The sequence below is a fragment of the Dama dama genome, chromosome 28 (genome assembly GCF_033118175.1).
Source record: "Dama dama isolate Ldn47 chromosome 28, ASM3311817v1, whole genome shotgun sequence".
NCBI classification, from domain to species: domain Eukaryota; kingdom Metazoa; phylum Chordata; class Mammalia; order Artiodactyla; family Cervidae; genus Dama; species Dama dama.
In genome coordinates this window covers 60,054,436-60,079,733 of record NC_083708.1, presented here as the reverse complement: position 1 = coordinate 60,079,733, position 25,298 = coordinate 60,054,436, and the positions used below count along the sequence as shown (strand labels likewise).

The following is a 25,298-nucleotide window of genomic DNA, read 5'->3' as shown; positions in this document are numbered from 1 at the left end:
CAAACCTTTTGGCCAAGCCAGTACTATTAGAACTAGAGGGAGTAGTGGGCCACACCATGGCCGTAGGGAATAGAAAATTTGGGGGTTGTGATGTTCCTGCCACCAAAATCCTGCAAGGAATTAGGCCTTGGATTCTTGGAAATTCTGGAAAGGGAGTGTTTATAGCATCCATATTAGAAATTATTTAGGATTTAGAGCTGTCAGAAGCTCAGGTTCTGAATGGTCACCTCACATCCTAGAATGAGCGTGTGGGCATGTGAATGATGTCAAGTTCATTATTGATTTTCTTTGAAAATGCTGAGGTGCTGCTGAAATAGCTACAAGAGTGGGCCATTTGTCAGGGACAGTACACTGTGGTGTTGGGAAACAAGTGTCTGCACCAGAATAATATGGAAGTAAGATTATGAAATAACCCTGGATTTCATCACGAGTAAGAGTGACTCATTCGGTTCTCACTGTTGAGGAGAAGGACGGCACAGAAGCAGCGCCCGCACTAAGGGAAGGCTCCGGCCGGAGCTGCTGAGGGCGCCTCGGGAGCGGCCCAGGGACGCGGAGGAGTGCCGGTCGGCGCTTTGAAGTCAGACTTCTGACTAGCTGGGTAGTTGGGAATAACTTTACCAGTTCTGTTCAGAGGAACTTTGTATTATGGATATGTTAATATGTATTCCTGGGAATATGGGTTTCAAATACCTCTTGCCAGTTGTAGCTTTTCATTTTATGTGGGGTTTCGGGTGACCAAATGCTAAGTTCCAGTGGAACTATAGCTGTCAGCGTCTTCCTTTATGGCTGTGTGTTTTGCATCTTGTGTAAGAAATCCTTCATTGTCCTTTGCAATACTCTCAAGATCTTGAGATCTTCTCCTCTTGTATTCTTAATGTTTTAAAGTATTGGTTTTCACATTTATATTTTTAGATATTTAATCCATTTGAAATATAATTCTGTTATATACTGAGAATTGTAGTTTTTTTTCTCCTGAGGAGCTGGTGGTTTCAGCATTATCCATGGAATGGTCTGTATATTTCTCACTGATTACTACTGGCACATCTGTTATATACCCACATTTCCATATATACCTAACTCTATTAAAGCCCTCTAGTTCTCCTTCGTCATCTGTACCTGTACAGATATCATGCAGTCTCAATTTCCATCTCTTTAAGATGTCTTGCCATCTGGCTAGGGGATATAATCCCACCTGGCTCTTTCAAAATTGGTTTGGCATTTTGTGTGAATTTTAGAGTCAACTTACCAGGTTATATGAAAAATCCTTATGGGGAATTTCTTCAGCATTCCTTTCACTATATTAAATTTGGGACATATTGCCATTTAAAATTTTTTTTTGTCTTCTGATATTCATGAATGAAGTATCTCCATTTATGCAGGCCTTCTTTTATGTCTTTAAATAAAGTTTCATAATTTTTCTTGGAAAGATCTTACATATATATATTTTGTTAGATTTATTCTTAAGTACCTCATAGGTTTAGTTACTGTGAATGGTGTCTTTTTAACAGATGCTTCTACTTGCTTGCTTGTGAATAGAGTTGATTTTTTTTTTTATCAGTTTTATATCCTCTAGCTAATCTGAATGCTCTTGGACTTCTTATGTCCGCATTTTCTGCAGTCATGACACTTTTATTTTTCCTTTTCAGTCTTTATTCTGTTCATTTCTTTTTCTCGTTGCTCTGATGAGGCCTACAACATTGAGTAGAAGCAGTGATGGCAGGCATTTGTTTTTGTTTCTGACTTTAAAGAGAAATGCTGTTAACATTTCACCCTTAAGTATGAAGTTTGCCGTGCCTTTTACAAAATACATTTTATCAAGTTAAAAGAGCTCTCCTTCTATCCATCGTTTCAGAAAGGTTTTGTATTATTCTTTACCTTGAATGGGTTGTATTTTTATCCTGTCCTCTTTTGGTAGTTATTGAGATAATCATATAACTTCCCTTTAAATCTATTACTATGATAAATTAGTTTAAAATGAGAGTAATCTGTTTATTGGTAAGATAAATCCCCCTGAGTCCAAAATACATTTAAAGAATACACTGCAGTCCTTCCGTTTCCTTCCTTGAACAGGTCAGTCCTTGATACTTTACGTAGAGGCGAGCAGAGTGTAGGTGTCTGTGGTGGGAGCAGGGTGCTGCATTGGCCCCGGGTGAGCGTCGCAGCCGGGCTGGGTGAGGAGCAGCTCTGCGGGGCAGGAGTCACAGCCCAGTTGGGGCGAGGAGGACCCCGCAGGGAGTTTGCAGGGGCGGCTGCATGTGGGGTGAGAGCTCAGGTGAGATGAGCACAGGTCGGGAGGGGCGGAGCAGCCTGGCTTGGGGCTTCCCGGGGCGGCGGGGGGCCATTCCACAGAGGGGCAGCCTGGCTGGGGCGTCCGTGTCTCAGCAGAGGGAGAAGGAAGGACTGCCTGCGTACACAGCCAGCTGCAGCAGGCGGAGCCCAAGCCCTGATGAAGGCAGCCCTGACTTAACCATGTGACCAGCAGAAACATCATCCGTCAAGGGACAAGCTGAAATCACGTGTTGCTTGGTAGGATCCAGTGGGCAGAAATCATCCTGCTTCTGTGATATTTCTGCCAAAATGTGTAATATGGGTATAATTATGAGAAAACACTGAATCCGATTTGACAGCTTTTCTACAAGAACAACTGGTGTCTAATCTTTGATAGTCTAAGAGTCCTAAATGAGTCTTTAAGGCTCCACTTAGGACTTAGAGATTGAAGGGACCATGCCAGCTGAATGCAGAGCATGGTTCTGAACTGTATCCTTTGCCGTCCAAGATGACATTGGAGTAATTGGCACACTTGAGTGGTGTCTGAAAGTTACATGGTAGTAGTGTACTACTGTTTATTTCCTGATTCTCGTGATCTTACTCTGATCATGTAGGAAGTCCTCGTTTGCAGGAAATACACATTAGATATTTGAAAGCTGTGGAGCGCCAGGTTGGCAACTTACTTTAACCCAAATGGTTCTGGAAAAAACTGTGTGTGTGCTGTGTTCTCAACTTGCTATAACTTTGTGACTGTCTCAGTTTGTTTGTTTGTTTGTTTTAATTTTCGAGAGTTTATTGCAGGATTTGGTTGGGTAATATTTGGGATTTTAAAATCTGTTTACTAAGTGAGATTGGTCTGTGATTTTCCTTTCTCATATTATGTTTATTCAGTTTTATTCAGTTTTAAGTTTATTTTAAGCCTCAAACAAGATTTTGGGAAACTTTTATTCCCTCCCTTTATCCTTTTCTTTCTTCCAGAGTTTTCTTTAATAGACAATCTATTTCCTGAAGGATCAGTTCCTGGATTTTACTATAGAAAACCAACTTGATTCTTTTTTTAAAAATGGATTCAGTTTCTTTAGTGAGTAAAGGACTTTATGAGATACTTTTAGTAACTTTTTCTAAAACACTTCCCATTTCATTCATATCTTTAAGCTGTTTCATTAAAAAACAAATAGTTAAAGATTTTTAAAGCTGTTTCAAATAAGGAATAACAGTGTATTAAGATAAAAAAAAAAAACAACCTGTATTCTGTAGTTTTGGTCCCTTTCTCATTCCTCAGTCTGTTTGTACCTTCTCTTTTTTTCTTGATTATTTTTGCCTGAGGATTTTTTTTTTTTTTTAAGTCTTTTCAGATGACCAGTGTTTGGTTTTATTGATCTTCTCTGTTGTATTTTTATTTTCTATTTCTTATCCATCTGCTCTTATTTTTTATTACTTTAAAATTTTTTGCTTTCTTTGAATTTATTCTCTTTGTTTAACTTAACTACTTAGTTGTTTTGACAAAATTCTGTGTAATAACCACAAAACCCTAGTCACATCTGATAGTAAGTACATATTGCTCATTTATCTGAAGTCAGGACAGGGTTGGCAAGGCAATCTGCTGGCCTTGACTGAAGTCATACACAGGTTTAAGGTTGACTGGATGTCAACTGATAAGAGGGTGGTCTCAACTAGAGCAACAGGGATGACATCTTCTCATCTTCCTGGAAACAGCAGCCTAATTTGGACACACCTCCTCTTGATGGTAGAAGCATACAAAGGAGCAAGATTCTTAAAAGTCATAGATAACCTACTATCACTTCTGCCACATTCTGTCAAAGCAAGTCACGTGGGGTAGGAAAATCTTCTCTGCCATTCTGAGAAAAGTATTCCAAAGTCATGTGAAAAAGTGTGGATACAAAGAGTGAGGAATTCAGTCTGTCATTTGCCATCCCCAATATTTTGCTTTTCCAAGCTTTTTATTATAGAAGAAGTACAAGGATAGTACACTGAATACCCAGTGTTAGCATTTTGCTATATGTATTTTGTCTCATGCTTTAATTCTCTTTTTTTCCCTTGAATTCTTTAGAGTTAGGCATCATGACATTGCCCCCTTGTGTTTATCTCTTAAATCCAAAAAATGCAGTCATCACGCTCAGAAAGTTTAATACTGACACAATAATAATGTCTGATTACAATATATGTTCAGATTTCTCTGTCTCAATAATACTCTCTGACTTTTCATTTCATCTTTTTCTTATGCAGCCAGTTTAGCTTTATCACAACATAAGTATTACTGCCAATCACTTTGCTGTGCAAAATTGTACAACAAAAATCACAAGGCTTATGGGGGAAAATAGAACTTCATCATTGTCACCCAGGGAGTCTTGTAAGAACTGCAGCACAATTTTATATCTCTTTAGTGGTTAAGACAGACATAACCAAGATAAACATGGTGCTTTACCTTGAAAAAGACCTATACTTTGTAGGAGTGGGTGTCAGAAGGGTTGCAGTTTGTGAGTTAAGGTGAGGTGGTGGGAAGAGAATTCTCTGAAAATGGACAGAAAGTTGAAACCATGTGTGGATAGATACGGCCCATCACACACCTGGTGAACTGACATAGCTGGTACATGTTTGAGTTGTGTGCATTTTCTATTTTCTTACACAGCTTAGTTCAGCCGGGTGTACTTTTCTAGTTTCACCTAATGTTTCTCACTAAAAAAATCACACATAGGCGAATAGAAGTTTAATGTTTTGCTCATACTGTGTTGGAACAAATTTACATGTTTTTTTTTTAAGCTATAGCACAACTTAAAGCACAAACATATGCATCTATAAATTTCCCTCTTAAGATTGCTTTAGCTGCATCCTGCAGATTTTTATTTATTTTGGCTATAATTCAGATCTGAGTATTCTCTGATTTCTGTTATGATTTCTTCCCCCCATGATTTAGAAATTCACACGAGGGAGGGAGGGATAGATGTGGAATTTGGGATTGACATGTGCACACTCCTATATTTAAAGTAGATGTAGCCAACAAGGACAGCACGAGGAGCCCTTCTCGGTGTTCTGTGATAACCTAAACGGGAGAAGAATTTGAAAAAAAGGGTAGGTGACACGTGTAACTGAATCAAACACGTGTAGCTGAGTCTCTTTACTGTACTCCTGAGACCTCACACAGCTGTGTTACTCAACTGCACTCCAAGATAAAATTAAAATTCTTTTTAAAAAATGCACTTAAAGATTTTCAAATTTGTAGTTTTCTTTGTGGGTGTATCTTGTTAATATTTTCTAGCTTTATAGCTTTGTGTTCAAAGAATGTGAAATGTATAATATTCTTTGTTATTATTGTGACCGTGGCCTAGTGCGGAGTCAGTTTTTGTAAATGTTTTGCATTTTTAAAGAATGTGCATTCTCTAATTGCCGAGTACAGGTTAATATACTTAAATTACCTTATTTTCTTAGCTGAATATTCTGTGTTTACCTCACTAGTTCAATCCAGACTCTCCCTCAGTTGTATAAATCTCCTCTCAGCTTATTCAGGCACGTTACGTAGTCTGTTAAGTTCACCTTGAGGAAATTTGCCCTGGAGTCATCTGATACATGGTGGTTATTTTTCAGGCCCACTGTCTTCTTGGGATGTCTCTTTTTCACCTCTCTCTTGTTTCCCTTTCCCAGATACCGTTTTCACTCCTCCCTTGGTTTATCTCCCCTCGTTTCGATGAAACTCTCTCTTCAGTAGCATTGTGGAAAAAATACGCCTACACGCTGAGCTTCTTGAAAACTTGCATGTCTGAAAATGACTTTTCTGCCTTAATACCTGTGGTAGTTGGGCGGAAATGATTCCCCTTCAGTTTTTCATGGAGTGCCTCATTTTCCTTTGGCTCCAGTGTTGCTGTTGAGAAGTCTGCTCTGCCCCCAGTCTTGTCTGAAGTTTGTTTTGGTCTTCTCTGTCCTTGAGTGCCAGAATTTTATGAAGTAGTGCCTTGATACAGGTCTAATTTAAGTGATTGTGCTGTGCACTCAGTGGGTCTTTCAGTTCTTAGAATTTGTGTCCTCAGATTCTAGGAAATTAACTCGAATTAGTTCTTTGATTTCCCCTCCGTTTTTCTGTTCTAACTTCTGGAATTCCTGTTGTTGATTTTGAGATCTCTAGCGCTCTTCTCCAGATCTTCTTATCTTTTCTTTCCTGTGCCTTTTAATTTTGGGGTAAATTTCCTCAATTTATCTTCTAACTCTTTGATTGAGGTTTTCATTTCTGCTATTATATTTTTAATTTAAATCTTTTTTCTATAAATACTCCTTTATGATGTGGTGTTTTTATTCACAGGTCTAAGACATTCTCTGACCCCTAGATATTGATGATGGTTTCTGGGAATCTTGTCTTCTTGTTTATACTCCAAGTTTCCTTTCACACTAGTTTGTCTTGGCTCCCGTTCTTTAAAGGGGTGTGTGTGCATGCGTGCTCAGTCACGTCCACGTCTGCAGCACCATGGACTGCAGCCCGCTAGGCTCCTCTGTCCATGGGGTTTTCGAGGCAGGAGTACTGGGATGGGGTGCCATTCCCTTCCCCAGGAACCTTGCTGACCAGGGAAAGTTGCCCTGGTGGGTGGATTCTTCCCACTGAGTCAGCTGGGAAGCCCCACCTAAAGGCGTGCCACCAGCAAACCCCCTGAGAACGCCGAGCCCACGCATGGGGTTTGTTGCGACCTTAACCGTAAGGGGGTTCAGCTGTTTCCTTTTCACGGTGGAAAACTCTGTTTCAGAATCTTTGGGTCTTTTCTCTTGAATTTCCTGAGAATGACTCATCTAAGGAGATTTTGGCAATTATGAGGAGAAAGGAACTCAAGAAGGGAAGTTGTCTCTGTAGTCAGTATTTGGAAAACTCAGCAGTGGCCAGAGGACTGGAAAAGGTCAGTTTTCATTCCAATCCCAAAGAATAGCAATGCCAAAGAATGCTTAAACTACCACACAATTGCACTCATCTCACATGCTAGTAAAGTAACGCTCAAAATTCTCCAAGCCGGGCTTCAACAGTACGTGAACCGTGAACTTCCAGATGTTCAAGCTGGTTTTAGAAAAGGCAGAGGAAACAGAGATCAAATTGCCAACATCCATTGGATTATTGAAAAAGCAAGAGAGTTCCAGAAAAACATCTATTTCTGCTTTATTGACTATGCCAAAGCCTTAGACTGTGTGGATCACAACAAACTGTGGAAAATTCTTCAAAAGTTGGGAATAGCAGACCACCTGACCTGCCCCTTGAGAAACCTGTATGCAGGTCAGGAAGCAACAGTTAGAACTGGACGTGGAACAACAGACTGGTTCCAAATAGGGAAAGGAGTACGTCAAGGCTGTATATTGTCACCCTGCTTATTTAACTTATATAGAGTATATACATCATGAGAAATGCTGGGCTGGAAGAAGCACAAGCTGGAATCAAGATTGCTGGGACAAATATCTGCAGATGACACCACCCTTATGGCAGAAAGTGAAGAAGAACTAAAGAGTCTCTTGATGAGGGTGAAAGAGGAGAGTGAAAAAGTTGGCTTAAAACTCAGCATTTAGAAAACTAAGATCATGGCATCTGGTCCCATCACTTCATGGCACATAGATGGGGAAACAATGGAAACAGTGACAGACTTTATTTTGGGGGGCTCTAAAATCACTGCAGATGGTGACTGCAGCCTTGAAATTAAAAGATGCTTACTCCTTGGAAGAAAAGTTATGACCAACCTAGGCGGCGTATTAAAAAGCAGAGACATTACTTTGCCAACAAAGGTCCATCTAGTCAAAGCTATGGTTTTTCCAGTGGTCATGTATGGATATGAGAGTTGGAATATAAAGAAAGCTGAGTGCCAAAGAATTGATGCTTTTGAACTGTGGTGTTGGAGAAGACTCTTGAGAGTCCCTTGGACAGCAATGAGATCCAACCAGTCCGTCCTAAAGGAAATCAATCCTGAATATTCATTGGAAGGACTGATGCTGAAGCTGAAACTCCAAATACTTTTGGCCACCTGATGCGAAGAACTAACTCATTTGAAAAGACCCTGATGTTGGGAAAGATTGAAGGCAGGAGGAGAAGGGGCTGACAGAGGATGAGATGGTTGGATGGCATCACCAACTCAACGGACGAGTTTGAACAAGCTCAGGGAGTTGGTGATGGACAGGGAAGCCTGGAGTGCTGCGGTCCATGGGGTTGCAAAGAGTCGGACATGACTGAAGGACTGAGTGACTGAACTGAACTGAACGCTCCCCTCATCTCATGAAGGTATCTTTCTCTACTTCTCTCCAGAAAAAACTGCTGGCGACTGTGGTGATGCCCAGCTCGGGTCACCTGACGGTGGAGAGGGACGCAAAAATCAGCAGGGCCAGCTGCCTGCAGAGCCCTGGCATTCTGTCTCACCTTTGCCCCGTTGCCAGAAGCACCAGATGCTCCGGTTCTTGAGCCCTTTGGTGATTCCGAAGGATTCGCTCTTTACCTAAACCCTACTTACTTAGGAGTCATTTTCCTCAAGAGTTCGAATCTTCCATATGCTTTCCAGTGTTTAAAATTTTGTTTATCTTTCCCCTACTCCTGTTTTCTTAGTCCTTGTAAGTTTATGTCACTTAAAAAAAATTACTCTTGATTTAGTGAGGTTTGAAGGGAGCAAAGTACAAATTGTATGTGTCTAGATCCACCATTTTCACACAAAACCTTAAAGTAACATTTAGCAAGTTTGAAATTCTGAAAGAGTATCACCCACATTCAGACTCAGTGGGTACAAAAAGGGGAAAAACCTGTTGTTTCTTTCACTTTTGTCCAGTGGAGTTTTTCTGGAGATTACATGATGTGTGATATTGCAGCAGATTAAATTCAGAGATAGATACGAGAATCCTCCTCTTTTCTATTAAGTCAAACATTGAAGAGATTTGAAAAATGTAAAAAATACCACTCTTCCAATTTTTTGAAAAAAATTTTTCATTAAAAATACTGTATTGACAGTAACATAGGATGAGTTTCTTGTTATTTTAAATTCGTTTATAATATATAATTAAACATCTCAGTTTTCATGTCTAATTCTCACATGGTAAAAATCAGTAGTTACAGCCTTCATAAACAAACACTTTGGGTTTCTCAGTAATTTTTAAGAAAGTAAATGGTTTTGAGGTGAACACTTTTGAAACGTGCACCCTAGGGAGTCGTAGCTGTGAACTGAAGTTGGAGCGCGCATGTAGCAGTACAAACATGCCCAGCGCCCCAGTCTCTCCTTTACAGAGGGCAAGTGTGATTTAGTGCTTGTGCTCATTAGGTTGAACACTCCTGTGGCTTTGTTCCTCTTTTCTTTTTTCTCCTGATAATCATGAGAGGAACTAAAAGAAGCTTCTGGAAATTACAATCTATACTGGCTTTATCCCTATAGGTATTTCAGTCTCTGCTGACTTAGAGAATAATAAATCAGCTTAGCCAGACTGTTAAATGTGCATGTTTGTTCCCAGGGGGACAAAATTGGTTCTCAGGGAGTAAAAAGAATTTTACATATTATAATACTTTGTGGTCCCTAAACAGATATATAGTACATTTGTGGTATTACAGTTTCATTGGGGGTGGGGGCCAGTTAGGAAAAAAAGTCAAGTCTCCATAGGAGCAGATGAGAATGAAAAAGAGGTTGAGAAACACTATTTTAGAGATCCTGCCAGAATGTGACCCTTGAACCTTTCTTTTGCTTGTATTTCCTTCTCAGATCCCAGGCCTGCTACCTAATACACACTATAGAATCGAGGTGATGACACAGTTAACTTGTGGGAATCCAGTAGGTCCCTTCAAGAGGGAGACAGCGAGGTGAGGATTCCAGCAGCCAGAGAACTAGTGCCTCAGCTTCAACCAGTTGTTGCAGTGCTGGCATATGAACCCAGGGTTTCCACGTTTTCCAAATTAGAAAAAGTTAGAAATCCAGATTCTCTGTAAACTTATGATTTCTAAATGTTAGAAACTAAAATAATTTTTAAACAATATGCCCATCAGTCAAAACCTCTGTGAATCACCAGTTTAGGGGCTCCCCCTCCATCCCCACTAGTATACTCTCTCTTGGCATGATGGAATGTGTCTCCTAGGTATGACTCCTTTATTTATTGCAGTCTAAACTCAGAGCCATTTTGCTCCTGCTTGAGTAACTTCAGTGATAGATCTACCTGTCCCAGGAGGCCAACCTGTTCAATTTTTGGTTAACTCTGTTGCAAGGTCAGTCTGATAGAAAGCAGAGATTTATCTTAAACCTTTAACCTAGTGCTCTTGGTTTATCCTCTGAGGCCACAAAGAAGAAAACTCTTGTTTTGTGTGACACGTCTTCAGATTTGTTACTTTGGCTCTGAATCAGCACTTTATTTTTCTAGAAATGCAGAGCATAGTATTTGAGAATTCAGGCTCTGAAGTCAGACTATTAAGGTTTGGATCTCCTCTCTGTCTAGCTCTGTGATCTTGGGACTTATTCATTTTGTACCTTTGTCCATTTTTTTTTTTCTTTGTCCACTTTAATATCAGCATATGACTGTAATTTATCTAATTGGTAATAGGTGTTACATGTAAGACTTGGAGAACCGTGTTTGGTATGTAGTGAATACTTAGTAAGTGTTGTTTACTGTCCACATTAAGCATCTGATCCTTAGTTCCATCCGTCATTCTTGACGCTGTGCTGTGCTTAGTCACTCAGTCGTGTCTGACTCTTTGTGACCCCATGGGCTGTAGCCCCCCCAGGCTCCTCTGTCCATGGGGATTGTCCAGGCAAGATCACTGGAGTAGACTGCCATGCCCTCCTCCGGGGGATCTTCCCAACTCAGGGATCAAACCCAGGTCTCCCACATTGCAGGTGGAATCTTTACTGTCTGAGCCACCAAGGAAGCCATTCTTCATAGACCACAGGTTTAAATTTGCTTACTAAACTTATAGTTTACTCATTAATGGAAGCAGTCCATGCCTTGTAGGAAGACTTACAGATTTCTTTTCCTATCTCTTCTATACTATCTCCTCCCATATGCCTCTCCAAATCAGTTCACGATGACTTTTATCTTTGTCCATTTCTGTATGTATATGTAAATATGAAAGCATCACACACAGACACACAGACTTACTCATTCTTGAACACAAGATCATTGGAGGGACAACCAAAGTGTGAGGCTTAGGCCCTCCCCACTTTCTAATAGAACCCTGATTTTGCTCACACATTTTTATTTTAAAATAGGAACCTTGGAGAGTGCCGTTTGATTGGTTTAAAAGTCAACCATGTAGTCCTTTATACTGTGTGATTTTTTTTAACTTTTTATTTTGTGTTGGAGTGTAGCAGATTAACAATGTTGTGATAGTTTCAGGGGGACAGCAAAGGGACTGTCATACATGTGTCCATTTTCTCTCAATGGCTGTGTGATTTTTGGCATAGGCATGTGATGAAATTCTAGTCATTGAGACTGGAGGAAAAATTTACTGACAGAATTGGGCTTTTGGTTTCTGGAAAAGGTTTCTTTGTTCCTTAAAAAGAGGCACATGAAGTGGTGGTCTCACCTTCTAGTTTTTGCTGAGACCTCGGGATTGGGTGGGAGCAGGATGCAGAGTAACGGCAGAGATGGGTCCTTGGAGAGATTGTTGAGCTGCTGAACTAACCAGTCCGGCAGCCTGTCCTTCCTCTTAATGTCTTACTATGTGGGAAATCTTTCTTACTGATTCTGCTGCTTTGAGTTGGGTGTCCTTACTTTCACCTGAAATATGACTGGCAAATTGGATAAACAGTCCATAACCTCATAAAGTTAGGAGGAATAATTGAAATAATAAAGTAATCTTACAGATTTATGGTTCTGTGACATTGCCACAAACAGTATGTAGCGGACAGAATGTTTCATAGAGAGTGAGGCTACCTGGCTTTGCTAATTACTGATTCAGTTAATATTCGAATTGCAGGTCACTCAACTTCATAAAACAAAATTAAGTGATCTTTAAGGTCTGTTCTGATTCTGCATAAAGAATATGAGTGATTATTCTGAAATTCCTGCCTGAAATGAAAGGTTTTGTATAGATTAAGGCAGTAGATATAAATAACTTTTTTAGTTGAAGAAAGCAGAGTTTATTAGCCAGTCGTGTTGGGAATGCTTCCAGTTCCATGGTGGTCCTGCTAATTTTAGGGTCTTGAGAAACAGGGGAAGCTCTACTATCAATCTGTACACTAACCAGTTTGCGTATCAACTCATAGCTTTGTAAAAATAGATATTTGTTTTTTAGCCCAGCTTTGAAACTTATTCCCTTGTAAGTCATCAGAACAAGCATGCCATTAGTTTTTTTTTCATACCATCTCATCATCTGCTGTGATCCTTTTCTTCTACCCTTTCCCCAATTATTAATACACTTAGTCCCAGATCATTAAGCACCCACCTAAGAGCTCTGCTTTTCACCAGAATCTGCTTTCTCTCCCTCTGTCTTCATCTATAAATGAGGTGAAAGTATATAATTTTTAACGTGCTTTATGGTTCTAACATTCTGTGATTTGTCAGTTATTTTTCTCATCAATTCAGACCTTTTTATACCTAAAATAACTCATCTTTGGTTATAACTGGACAGTAGAACTCAGTTATGTAAAGGAAAAAAGGTATATAAGTACCCTGTGCAGAGCCAGATATATCAAATGTAGAGCCTGGGCAAAATGTAGATATATATACACACATGTAGATATATGTAGTTTTTTAAGGGTTTTTTTGGAAGGGGATTGATTGGGAGACAAGAAAAGGAAGAAACTTATAATTTCAAAACTTTTAGGAAGTCAGTACATTATTTTCTTTTCCAGGAGAAGTTAAAACTATTACAAGATTGATTTATTACTGCAAGAGAATTAATAGGGGAAACCTAAGTGTTTGATCAAACCCATATTAACATTTGGCAGGCATGAAATTCCCTAGACATCCAAACTTCTTTTTCCAGAAAAAGGAAAATAATATTTAATGATCTTCAGTAGAGAGACAGGTGCTAGGTGAAGTAAGAATTATATGGATCAGTTCAGTTCAGTCGCTCAGTTGTGTCCGACTCTGCGACCCATGGACTGCAGCACTCCCGGCCTCCCTGTCCATCACCAACTCCTGGAGATTACTCAAACTCATGTCCATTGAGTCGGTGATGCCATCCAACCATCTTATCTTCCTGTCATCCCCTTCTCCTCCCGCCTTCAATCTTTCCCAGCATCAGGGTCTTTTCAAATGAGTTAGTTCTTCACATCAGGTGGCCAAAGTATTGGAGTTTTCAGCTTCGGTCTTCCAATGACTCAGTCCTTGCAGTGAATATTGAGGGTTGATTTCCTTTAGATGGACTGGTTGGATCTCCTTGCAGTCCAGGGGACTCTCAAGAGTCTTCTCCAACACCACAGTTCAGAAGCATCTATTCTTCTTTATAGTCTAACTCTCATATCCATACATGACTACTGGAAAAACCATAGCTTTGACTAGATGAACCTTTGTTGGCAAAGTAATGTCTCTGCTTTTTAATATGCTGCCTAGGTTGGTCATAACTTTTCTTCCAAGGAGCAAGCATCTTTTAATTTCATGGCTGCAGTCACCATCTGCAGTGATTTTGGAGCCCCCAAAAATAAAGTCTGTCCCCATTGTTTCCCCATCTCTGTGCCATGAAGTGATGGGACTAGATGCCATGATCTTAGTTTTCTGAATGTTGAGCTTTAAGCCAACTTTTTCACTCTCCTCTTTGACTTTCATCGGGAGGTTTTTTAGTTCTTCTTCACTTTCTGCCATAATGGTGGTGTCATCTGCATATCTGAGGTTATTGATATTTGTCCCGGCAATCTTGATTCCAGCTTGTGCTTCTTCCAGCCCCACGTTTCTCATGATGTACTCTGCATATAAGTTAAATAAGCAGGGTGACAATATACAGCCTTGACCTACTCCTTTCCCTATTTGGAACCAGTCTGTTGTTCCATGTCCAGTTCTAACTGTTGCTTCCTGACCTGCATACAAGTTTCTCAAGAGGCAGGTCAGGTGGTCTGGTATTCCCATCTCTTGAAGAATTTTCCACAGAATCTATTTGTTTACTTCCACTGTATAATCATAAGGGATTTTATTTAGGTCATACCGGAGTGGTCTTAGTGGTTTTCCCTATTTTCTTCAATTTCAGTCTGAATTTTGCAATAAGGAGTTCATGATCTGAGCCACTGTCAACTCCCCGTCTTGTTTTTACTAACTGTAGAGAGCTTCTCCATCTTTGGCTGCAAAGAATGTAATCAATCTGATTTCAATATTGACCACCTGGTGATGTCCATGTGTAGAGTCCTCTCTTGTATTGTTGCAAGAGAGTGTTTGCTATGACCTGTGAGTACTCTTGGCAAAACTCTGTTAGCCTTTGCTCTTCTTTATTTTGTATTCCCAAGGCCAAATTTACCTGTTACTTCAGGTATCTCTTGCCTTCCTACTCTTGCATTTCAGGCCCCTGTAATAAAAAGGACATCTTTTTGGAGTGATAGTTCTAGAAGATTGTAGGTCTTCATAGAACTGTTCAACTTCAGCATTACTGGTCGGGGTATAAACTTGGATTACTGCGATACTGAATGTTTTGCATTGGAAACAAACAGAGATCATTCTGTTGTTTTTGAGATTGCATCCAAGTACTGCATTTCAGACTCTTGTTGACTGTGATCACTACTCCATTTCTTCTAAGGAATTCTTGCCCACAGTTGTAGATATAATGGTCATCTGAGTTAAATTCTCCCATTCCAGTACATTTTAGTTCACCAATTCCTAAAATGTCAGTGTTCACTATTGCCATCTCCTGTTTGACCACTTCCAGTTTGCCTTGACTCATGGACCTACCATTCCTGGTTCCTATGCGATATTGCTCTTTAGAGCATCAGACTTTACTTCCATCACCAGTCACACCCACAGCTGGGTGTTGTTTTTGCTTTGGCTCTGTCTCTTCATTTTTTTCTGGAGTTATTTCTCCACTGGTCTCCAGTAGCATATTGGGCACCTACTGACCTGGGGAGTTCATCTTTTCAGTGTCCTATCTTTTTGCCTTTTCATACTGTTCATGGTTGGTGTTACAGTTTCAAAAACCTTGAAGGTGTGAGTGGAGTCATCCTGCATCATATCATCATATCATAAAATAACCAAAGTGAAGTGTTAGACACTCAGTTGTGTCAGATTCTTTGTGACCCTGGAGACTGTAGCCTAGCAGGCTCCTCTGTCCATGGAATTTCCCAGGCAAGAATACTGGAGTGAGTAGCCATTCCCTTCTCCAGGGGATCTTCCTGACTCAGGGATCAAACCCGGGTTTCTTATGTCTCCTGCATAACCAAGGAAAACACTAAAACCAACCATGACAACATTTGCACATTTAACATTTTTTAGACACAGAACATCATGCTAAGTTTTATTCCTAGAGATAAAGGGATAATCACAAGACAATTCCAGAATGCAGATTTTTCCATTCATTTGGTAGGTTTTGTTTTGATTTTTCCAAGTCCTATTGAGAGATTTGTACTGACAACTTTATAAACACGTGGCATTTTTTCCAGTACCACTTCTCAAACTCTCTAATGCCAAATAGGTGTCCTCCAATTCAGTTCAGTTAGTTCAGTTCAGTTAGGTCGTACTCCACAGGGAAAGGACTCAGTCCCATAGACTGCTCTTGTTTCACATGCCAGTTCCAAGTACTAGGCCTTCAAGTAATTTGTGCTTCTGTCCAACTTGGAGACGGTCTGGGTTTAGGAATATATGACTACTCAGAAAAATAAGTTGTTACTATGTTGCTCTTTAATTTACCAGTTTACCTTTTCTATTCCTCATTCTCTCTGATTGCTTACTACTTCTAGTAAGTTATAGGGTTGTAGAGAGGAAAAGGTAATAAGTGTTTTCTTTTGAGTGTTTGATAGTAAAATATAATTCTGTCCTTCCTACTTTCCTTCTTGCACATTTTTAAAAAGCTTCCTCTGTATGCCAGAGGGTACAAGCAAGACCTCATGGAGTATTCCTTCAAGATGCCCTCTTTTCTAGGAAATAGCACCTAAATTTGCCATGTGTTGATGAGTCTTAAACCTTGAAGTGTGAGAAGGACTAATTGTGGTCGTCTTCTATATTATAAAAACATTTAATTAGAGTTCTACTTCATTTAGCATAATTGTAGAACCTTTTAGATAGCTTTTAGTAAGTAACGATTTCAATAGCTGTAGAACAAGTGGGTGTCTAATTACTGCTGCCAGTTTCTTCCATTTCTTACTTCTGTAGGATAAGCAGCATTTTGTTTTTCCTTTTAATAATTTTGATGAGGTAAAATAGTTGAACTCTTTACTTCATTAAGGAATGAAGAGTGTTCTTTATTTTAAAAAATAAGCACTTTATTATAAAAATTTCTTGAACTTATAATCATTCTTAAAATCTTTAGTAGTGATTTTATGTATGCCGAACATCTTTAGATTGATTTTTTTAATGATAAAACTTGTCATAAAGCAGTAATATGCAAATAATATTACTTTTTATAACTGAAAATACTTCATGTCTTTTCTGTCCATAATGTGATTCATTTATTGTTAGATTTTGAGTTTTATGTTCCTTGCATGAAAAATAGAAAACAAACATTTGAAATTCTTCACTGCATGCCTGCTCAAATATAACTTGCCCACACATCTTCTTTTTAAAATAACTTTTAAATCTCAGAACTTTGGGGGTGAAAGATGGATGGCATTTTGACTCAGAAAGATAGAAGAGAATGCTTGCACTATTTAAAACCAGACTTCATGAAATGATGCTATTTTTGGATGAATTAACTATTATTTTCTCCTACAAAGAGCTGCTGGATTGTGGCTCTATTACTTTTAATATTTTAATCTGTATAAACTGCTTTTTGTTTTTATAAAATAAAGTTATTTTTCAAAATTTCCTAGGGAGGAAAGAAAAACCGTTGATTTGTCAATCTGTATTTTGATTTACATTGAATACTTTGTTATTCCTTCCAAACAGACACTCCTTGAATATGCAGAGAAGTGGAAAACTTCAGAAGACCCTTTACCTTTATTGGAGGTATACACAGTGGCTATCCAAAGTTATGTGAAAGCCCGACCTTATCTTACCTCTGAATGTGAAAATGTAGCTTTGGTTCTGGAACGCTTGGCATTGTAAGTAAACTTTTGAGTAAATAAAAAACTTAGATTAAGTTTTTTGTTTTAACTCAGCATCTCAGGTCTTATGATAGTTTAATTTTAAATAGTTATGGAGAGTCTACTGATAATATTAGAATTATTTATTTTACTTTAAATTTTAATAATTATTTGTATCCTTATGACTTTTTGTTTTTTTAGAAGCTGTTGTGAACTTTTGCTGTGTCTGCCTGTTGAATTATCTGATAAGCAGTGGGAGCAATTTCAGACACTGGTGCAGGTGAGAATATTTACCTACTAGATTTAACATAGGTATATTTTATGGCGATTTTCTTTATTCTGAATAAATTATTTATAGTTAAAATGTAAAAGATTTAAGTGATGACAAACATTAATTGCTGTTCTTATTAACAGTGATGACTTGCACCTAGTCAATACTCAAGATGTTTATTAAATGAATATATACACTTAAGTAGATTGATTGAATATTGCACAGTTCTTCAAGATCAAATAATTAGAACTTTGCCACGGCAGTAAGAGAACACAAAAGAAAATGCCCTCATTTGTGTTTAGAAACAGTTTAAAAAAAAACAGTTTAATTGCTGAAAATTGTGGTGTGCTTTATAAGAATTTAACATACCTCATTTAATCCTTATGAAAACTTTGTGGGGGTAGGTTATATTTTTTCCCATTTTAAAGGTGAGGAAACTGAGGCTCAGTTCTACAGTATTTATTGGCCCATACTTTTACAGCTAATATCAGAGTAGTAATTTGAACCGAGATTCTTTATTCCATAGCCCAGGCTTTCTCCTGTATCTGAAAACACATGCTTTATCTCTTTTACTTAGTGCTGTGATTCTACTTACAAAAGTACTACATAGTTTAGCTCTTAGTTGTTTTGGAGTATCTCAAGAATATTAAATTTTGTTTAAGCACTAGATTGTGCTGGATATATTATAGCTTCAAGTAAATTTTGATTAATTGGTTAGTTTAAAAGAATGTTCCTGCCAGCTACTCTCAGAAAGTATAGTTGTCTCTCTATTCCTCTATCCAGAGTTCTTAAAATACCTTTTGGCCTTATGTTTTTGCATAGAAGAAATATTAAAAGTAGATTAGTCTCAGATTTTAGAAGCATGTGAAATAAACTATAGTTAGGCAGAAAAGTCAACTTTTCTATTTTAACATTAAACATTAAAATCTATGTCGAGTGCAGAATTCTTAAAGATAGGATTCATGTCTTTATACCATAGGATTTCACATAGTATTTTACACATAGTAGATACTTAATAACTGTTGAAAGTGTCTTGTCCTGTTTGTCACATTGCAACTAACTTTTTGATCATGCAGTTTCTACTTCAGCATATCAATAACTTGTGTCTCAGGTTTTTTTTCCCTGCAAGTGGTTATTTTTAGGTAAATGATTGTTTCAGAACTATTTTCATAGTTTGGTACTCACATACACTCTACCACAGAGTTAATTAAGTAGATAGTTTATATTGCAAATATAATACTGAATTCCTCATACTAATTTTGTTTGTCAGCATAAGGTAAACTTTGAAACTTTCCTTTTGAAATAGCACTACTTGATACTTTTTCATGTGTGTTAATGAGAAGGAAATAACTAAATCCCAGTATGGTAGCTCTCGGCATTTGCTCAAAAAAAAAAAAAAAATCTTAAGGCCCTTGAACTTGTTTCAGTGAGATTTTTATGGTTTTGAGGAATAGATTTTTAATACAAACATAGCATGAGCTTTAAGAGTTTCCATGACACTTTGCTTTCATTTCAGAGCTTCTTCAGGCTTATTTTATACCGGCTTAACTACATTTATTTTATTTTGCCTGTGTTTTAACTAAACATTTCTCTACCGCACTAGAGGATAGGCCCCATAAACGCAGGGACTAGTTGCTCTCTTCCCTGGTACTTGGCCCACAGAAATTCTCAGTAAACATTTTCTGAATTGATTTAAAATTGTTGGTCTTTTGTGGCCTGAAAAATATGCCAGTTGCATGAACACTTGGAAACAAGTAAGCACGGTTCAGTGTCAGCTTTAATAGGATATTGCTAAGACTATGCAGTCTTACAAATGTATGAAAAGTCATACATTTAGTTGTTTTCATAAGTCCCTTTTATTGAAATACGTGTATATAAGTTGTCATTTAGGCCTTGATGTAAATTTGTCATCTGTTAATGGTAGAAGTTTTTTGGAAAACTTTTTTTACTAACAGAGGATATAAAATGTATAAGGTCTTTCATGCTATGGATATTCTGATAGCTTCCTCGAGAAATAACTTTACTGTTGATTTAGATCTTGGGGGAAAAATAATATGAACTTATTTCTAGAAATTTATTTTATTTATTTAAAATTTATAATTAGTATAATTCTTATTCTTGAAATTCATCTTTAAAAATCAGAAGAATGCAGCACTTTGTAATGTGACATGAAAATTTTAAGATTAAAGTCTTATTTTTCAAAAGTTTAGTATTATATTTAAAGGCTGATAAGCTTGGTTTTGAAAATCTGTTGTAATTCTTTGGATGTTTATTTAATATTTATAGGTAGCTCATGAAAAGCTGATGGAGAATGGCAGCTGTGAATTGCATTTTTTAGCTACTCTAGCTCAAGAGACTGGGGTGTGGAAAAACCCGGTACTGTGCACTATTCTTTCCCAGGAACCATTGGATAAGGATAAAGGTAAATTTTCTAGAGAGAAGAGAGAAAGAAAAAAGCATCATTAGACTAGAGAAAATAAGTACTTAAAATTGTTTTGATATAATCCCAGAATATTCCAAGAAGGACCGTTTTATTTAAATTTTACATGAGGTGCTTGAGGCCCTTCACCTTTTTTTTTTTAAATTGGGGGAAGATGTATTTATAGGGTTATGTAATCTTAGGGTAACAGAGAAACTCAGTTTTTTTCTCAACATTATTTTATCAGAGGAATTCCCTCTGTAACATCCTGACAGGTGGCAATTTAGCTTATATTTGATAACTTATTTGACAGATGGAGAAGCAAAAGTAGGGTAGTTAAATGATTTTTCTCAAAATAGATAAGATTAATGCTAGTAACTCTAAAGTCTTCTGCCTCTAAGATTAGTACTCTTTCTCAAACAGTTTTTTCTCAGACTTATTTTATCCTGCTTTGTTGTTGTTATTATATGAGCTTAGGCAATAAAGATCCCAGTTAAACTGAAACTGATAGGTGTCCTACTAGAAGTAGATGGCTAAATCACTAATATGTGTAACACTTAATGTTCAGAGTTCAAAAACTGTATGTGCTGTGAAGAAGAGCACATATTCTTATCTGTGATATTTTCTCCAGATTGTTTAGGAAAGTGCTCAGATTTCACCCTGTTTTCCCAAGGTATTTAACTAGAGAAATAAATAAGTTTCTTCCATTGTTTATGGTCGCTTTCCTTGTTGGTTGATGGCAAAACTTAGGCATTTTGCTCCGTGATAGCAGTTCATGAGGCTCTGAGAAAGGAGTAAACTCACCGTCGTCAGCTCTTCTGGTACTTTGACATTTACCAAAAGACTTCTCAGCTCATCTCCAAACTTCTCACGGAGCTGACTCTTCCTACCTGGCTCCTCTCTCAACATTTTCCCACCTTTCTGGATAGTTTTAGCAGTGTTGTCTGGTTCTTGGCGTTCACTGAAAGTTCATTTGTGTTACTGCCCTTGGTATATTTCCACAGATGAGTTACATTATTCTTAGAGAAATAGATCCTCATTATTTAGAATAATAAGAACAACATTTAAAGGTTGAGAGTCTTAGGGGCTTTTTGCCTTTGGTGTATTATTTTTTTATCCCCAGTGTATTACCACTATGTTTTTATTTCTATAATTAAATTCTACTTTTTACTCTTCTCAGGTTTAGAAATAGTGGATATAATATATTAATAATGATACCAAATTACATTGTATAGTTATTGCTGTTTGTACTGTGCTTTTATATGCCTGGTTTCTTTTAATCTTCACAATGATCCTGTGGAAAAGTAGGATCTTTTTTTGTCCCTGTTTTACAGGTGGGAAAATACAGGCTCAGAAAGATGAGTTGTCTTTTCTGTATCACACTGCCAGTGATGTGAAGTGGAGCTGGGAATCGGAGGGCGGTCCCCAGCTCTGTCCTTTTTATACTATGCCGTGTTGCACCCAGCCTAATAAAATAAAATCACACCTCACTTAAATAAAGATTTAACTCCTTTTTTCTGTTGTCAGTTTCTGAAGAGCATCTTTGCCAAACTCACACATTATGCTAATGCAGAAAAATAGAACCTTTACCTTTGCAGAGATTTAAAATTTACCTTAATATGTGCTCAGTGTCCGTCCTTGTTGCAATGCGCCTGACATTGTTTCTGTAACAGATGTCTGCCCATCCCTGTCCTCCTTTACTTCATGATCCTCACCTGGCATAGCTCCTGGAATAACTTGGGTTATAAAGCAGAAGGAGTTTCTGCAGTAGCAGGTAGACTGTAGGTGGCCAGCTCTTAGTGTGACTTGTGACGTAACCAGAGAGTGTCACGTGACTGAGAGACTGCAGCTGTGGTCTTCATTTGGCCCTGTTATTCAGACCTGCTTCTTTGGTGGCAGTTGCTCTGTGGGTAATCACATAGACTCGAAGTGTGTGTTGACGTAGTTAAAATGTTAGGCATGTCCGCTGGTTTATTTACATTTTCCGATTGGGCAGTTGTACAGCCTGTGGGACTTGAGCTTTTTATGAGGTCTGTCCAGGCCCTTGGTTTAGCCGCTGCCGGCCTGCAGCAGGTTTGATGAGAGTCGAGCTCTGCCAGTAGCAGGTACACTGTGCCAGGCTGTGTTTGTTAGTTTGTTTATAGCAAAGCGTTGGAAGTTTTGATGTAATATTTGAACAGTGGATAATCAACTTAATTCTGATTTATAACTAATTTTTATTGACTAATTTTAGAACTGCTAAAGCCAGGTGGCTCAGTGGTAAAGAATCTACCTGCAGTGCAGGAGATCTGGGTTTGATCTCTGGTTCAGGAAGATCCCATAGAGAAGGGAACGGCAGCCCACTCCAGTATTCTTGCCTGGAGAATCCCCATGGACAGAGCAGCCTGGCAGTCTGTAGTTCGTGGGGTCGCAAAGCGTTGGTCGTGATGGCACACATGCAAAGGCCAGCTGAACCAAGAAATGTTCTTTGATTTTGGGATTGAGGATGTATGGGACTCAATTAAAAATGTTGGTTTCACTTTAAGGTTGTAGTACCCTAGAATAACGTAACTCTAATAATGAAACCAGTGTAATTCAAGTAGATGGCCTTTGACTATTACAGGAACTTCAGGCTTACATGTTACAGCGCCTTTCATCTCAGAATTGGAAAGGCACTGAAGGATCATTTATCTTTTATTCAGTTTTAACTCCCTTCTAAAACATCACTCACTGGTAAATGAATGGGCCTTTGCTTGAACACTTATAGAGAATGGTAACTATGTAATTCACTCCGTTAATAGCTGCTCTTATATTAGATAATCTTTATTGTGTAAATTGTGAAGATCTGTGTACTTAGAGTTGCTCTCTTTTGGATCTAGTGCTACCCCTAAAGCCATGCATACCTAACAAAGTACAGATCCCTCTAAAGGGACTAAAAGCTGTCCCGGTGTGGCGTGACTCTAAGTATACAATCCTGATTTCTGACTTCGGTGCATCTTGTTTGTCGTTCATGTGTAATTCTCAAAACTTAACGTGAACCCCAAGTACGACCTGGCCGGCTCTGAAGTCACGGGCACTCCATCCTCTTCATCTTAGTGTGACTTATGATGACATTACCTTTTTGGGTGGCCTTATCATTCTCGAAACTCAGTGAGGTTACTAAAATCACAAAAAATTAAAAAAAAAATACATAGTACTCAAATTATTTGCATTTTTATACATAGTATTTTGGCATACAAAGTATTCCTTTTTTTCTTTTTTTCTTAAATTTCAAAGTGTTAAATGCATTCTGCTTCTGCAGCTTGTCCATATTATGTTAAATCTTGGTTTTGTTAATTCCAGGGTTTTGTCTTTCCAAGTTTAAGAAGATATTATTAGCATACACCGTGTTGGCATCCAGGTTCTTGATAATGACCATCAAGAAGGTGATACCCAAAAACCTAGCCCCTGGAACACTTGGAGAAATTGTCTTGTTTGCTTTGAGTCTTTCGGCCAGTGCCCTTTGATGATGGTTGTTTCACCACATAGGCCTGTTTCCTTGTGTCTGGTCCATGGCCTTCCTTTTTATCTCTAAGGATGCTGTGATGAAAGACTGCACGAGCTATTTGGCTAGAATTATGTTAAGTAAGGTTGTTTACTATTGAGGTTAGTCTGACATTAATGTTTTTTAAAATATTTTTGTTTATTTATCTGACAGCGTCTGGTCTTAGTTGCAGTGCACAGAATCTTCATTTCATCGTGCGAGACTTTGAGTGCTGCTCACGGGCTCTAGGGTGGCTCAGGGGCCCAGGGCGTGTGGCTCAGTAGCTGAGGCCCAGGGCCTGGTTGCTCCAGGCGTTTGGGATCTTACTTCCCAAAAGAAGTTTGAGCCCATGTCCTCTGCATTTCAAGGTGGATTCTCACACACTGGGCTACCAGGGAAGTCCCTGACCTAATCATATTTTAAATGAACTATTTTAGAATAGTTTTCCAAATACTCCACACCAGTTTTCCCAACTATGATTGTTGTACATTAGTATGATCTATTTGTCACAATTAATAAAGCAATATCAATACTTTGAATTAACTAAAGTCTGTACCTTATTCAGATTTCCCTGGTTTTTACCTAATATCCTTCTTCTGTTCTAGGATCCCATCCAGGATATCACATTACATTTAGTCATCATGTCTCATTAGGTTCCTCTTGGCTGTGACATTATTTTCAGACTTTCCTTGTTTTTGGTGATCTTGTCAGTTTTGAAGAGTGTTGTAGAATCTCCCTCAGTTGGGATCTGTCTGATGTTGCTCGCAGGATTAGTACTTGGCTTATGGGTTTGGGGAGGAAGATCACTGAAGTCCAGTGCCATTGTCATCACACCAAAGGTACCTATAATCAACATGACTCCTTCACTGTTGTTGTTAGCCTTGGTCAGCTGGCTGAGGTAGTAGGTAGGTTTCCTCACTGTTGGTGTTGACGTTGGTCAGCTGGCTGAGGCCGTGTGCCTTTTGGGCTTTTCTCTGTGAAATTATTCTTTCCACCTTTCCATGTTGTGCTCTTTGGGAGGAAGTCACCACATGCAGAGGCCACACTTAGGAGTTGGAGAGTTAAGCTCCACCCCTTTGAGGAGGCAGTATCTACACAGATTATTTGGAGTTCTCCACAGGCAATTTGTCTTTTCTTTTTTAAAGATGACATATAGTTTTTGGCTGTGGTGGGTCTTCATCGCAGCATCGGGCTCTCTCTTAGTTATGGTGGGTCTTCATCACTGCATCGGGCTCTCTGTTAGTTACGGTGGGTCTTCATCGCTGCATCGGGCTCTGTCTTAGTTACGGTGGGTCTTCATCGCTGCATCGGGCTTTCTCTTAGTTACGGTGGGTCTTCATTGCTGCATCGGGCTCTCTGTTAGTTACGGTGGGTCTCCATCGCTGCATCGGGCTCTCTCTTCGTTATGGTGCGTCTTCATCCCTACATCAGGCTTTCTCTTAGTTACGGTGAGCGGAGGCTGCTCTTGGTTGTGGTGTGTGGGCTCTCATATCTGTGGCTTCTCTTGTTGCAGGCCACTGGCTCTAGACTTGCCAGCTTCCATAGTTGCAGTGCCTGGGCTCAGCAGTTGCGGCTTGTGGGCTCTAGAGTACTGGTTCAGTAGTTGTGGCACCTGGACTTAATTGTGGGATCTTCCCAGCCCAGGGATCGAACTGGAATTGATTGCATTGCCAGGCGGATTCTTAACCACTGTATTACCAAGAAAGCTCGAGATTTGTCTTTTCTTCCTTATCTGTTTAATTAGTA

The 25,298-nt window shown here is 38.7% G+C and overlaps 1 protein-coding gene across 4 annotated transcripts in view; it reads left to right on the top strand.

The window, feature by feature from the left end:
• Nucleotides 1–25,298, top strand: part of ZNF292 (zinc finger protein 292) — a 99,416-nt gene that overhangs the window by 36,149 nt on the left and 37,969 nt on the right. The window contains exons 1-4 of one of the 4 annotated variants that reach the window (XM_061131742.1): nucleotides 2,512–2,526; nucleotides 17,224–17,378; nucleotides 17,562–17,640; nucleotides 19,918–20,053. In XM_061131742.1, coding sequence (XP_060987725.1) covers nucleotides 19,936–20,053 — 118 coding nt within the window. In that variant the 5' untranslated portion in view covers nucleotides 2,512–2,526; nucleotides 17,224–17,378; nucleotides 17,562–17,640; nucleotides 19,918–19,935. Of the gene's footprint in view, nucleotides 1–2,511; nucleotides 2,527–10,054; nucleotides 10,073–17,223; nucleotides 17,379–17,561; nucleotides 17,641–19,917; nucleotides 20,054–25,298 lie in introns of those variants that run through there. The other 3 variants (XM_061131741.1, XM_061131740.1, XM_061131743.1) reach the window with 3 other exon arrangements.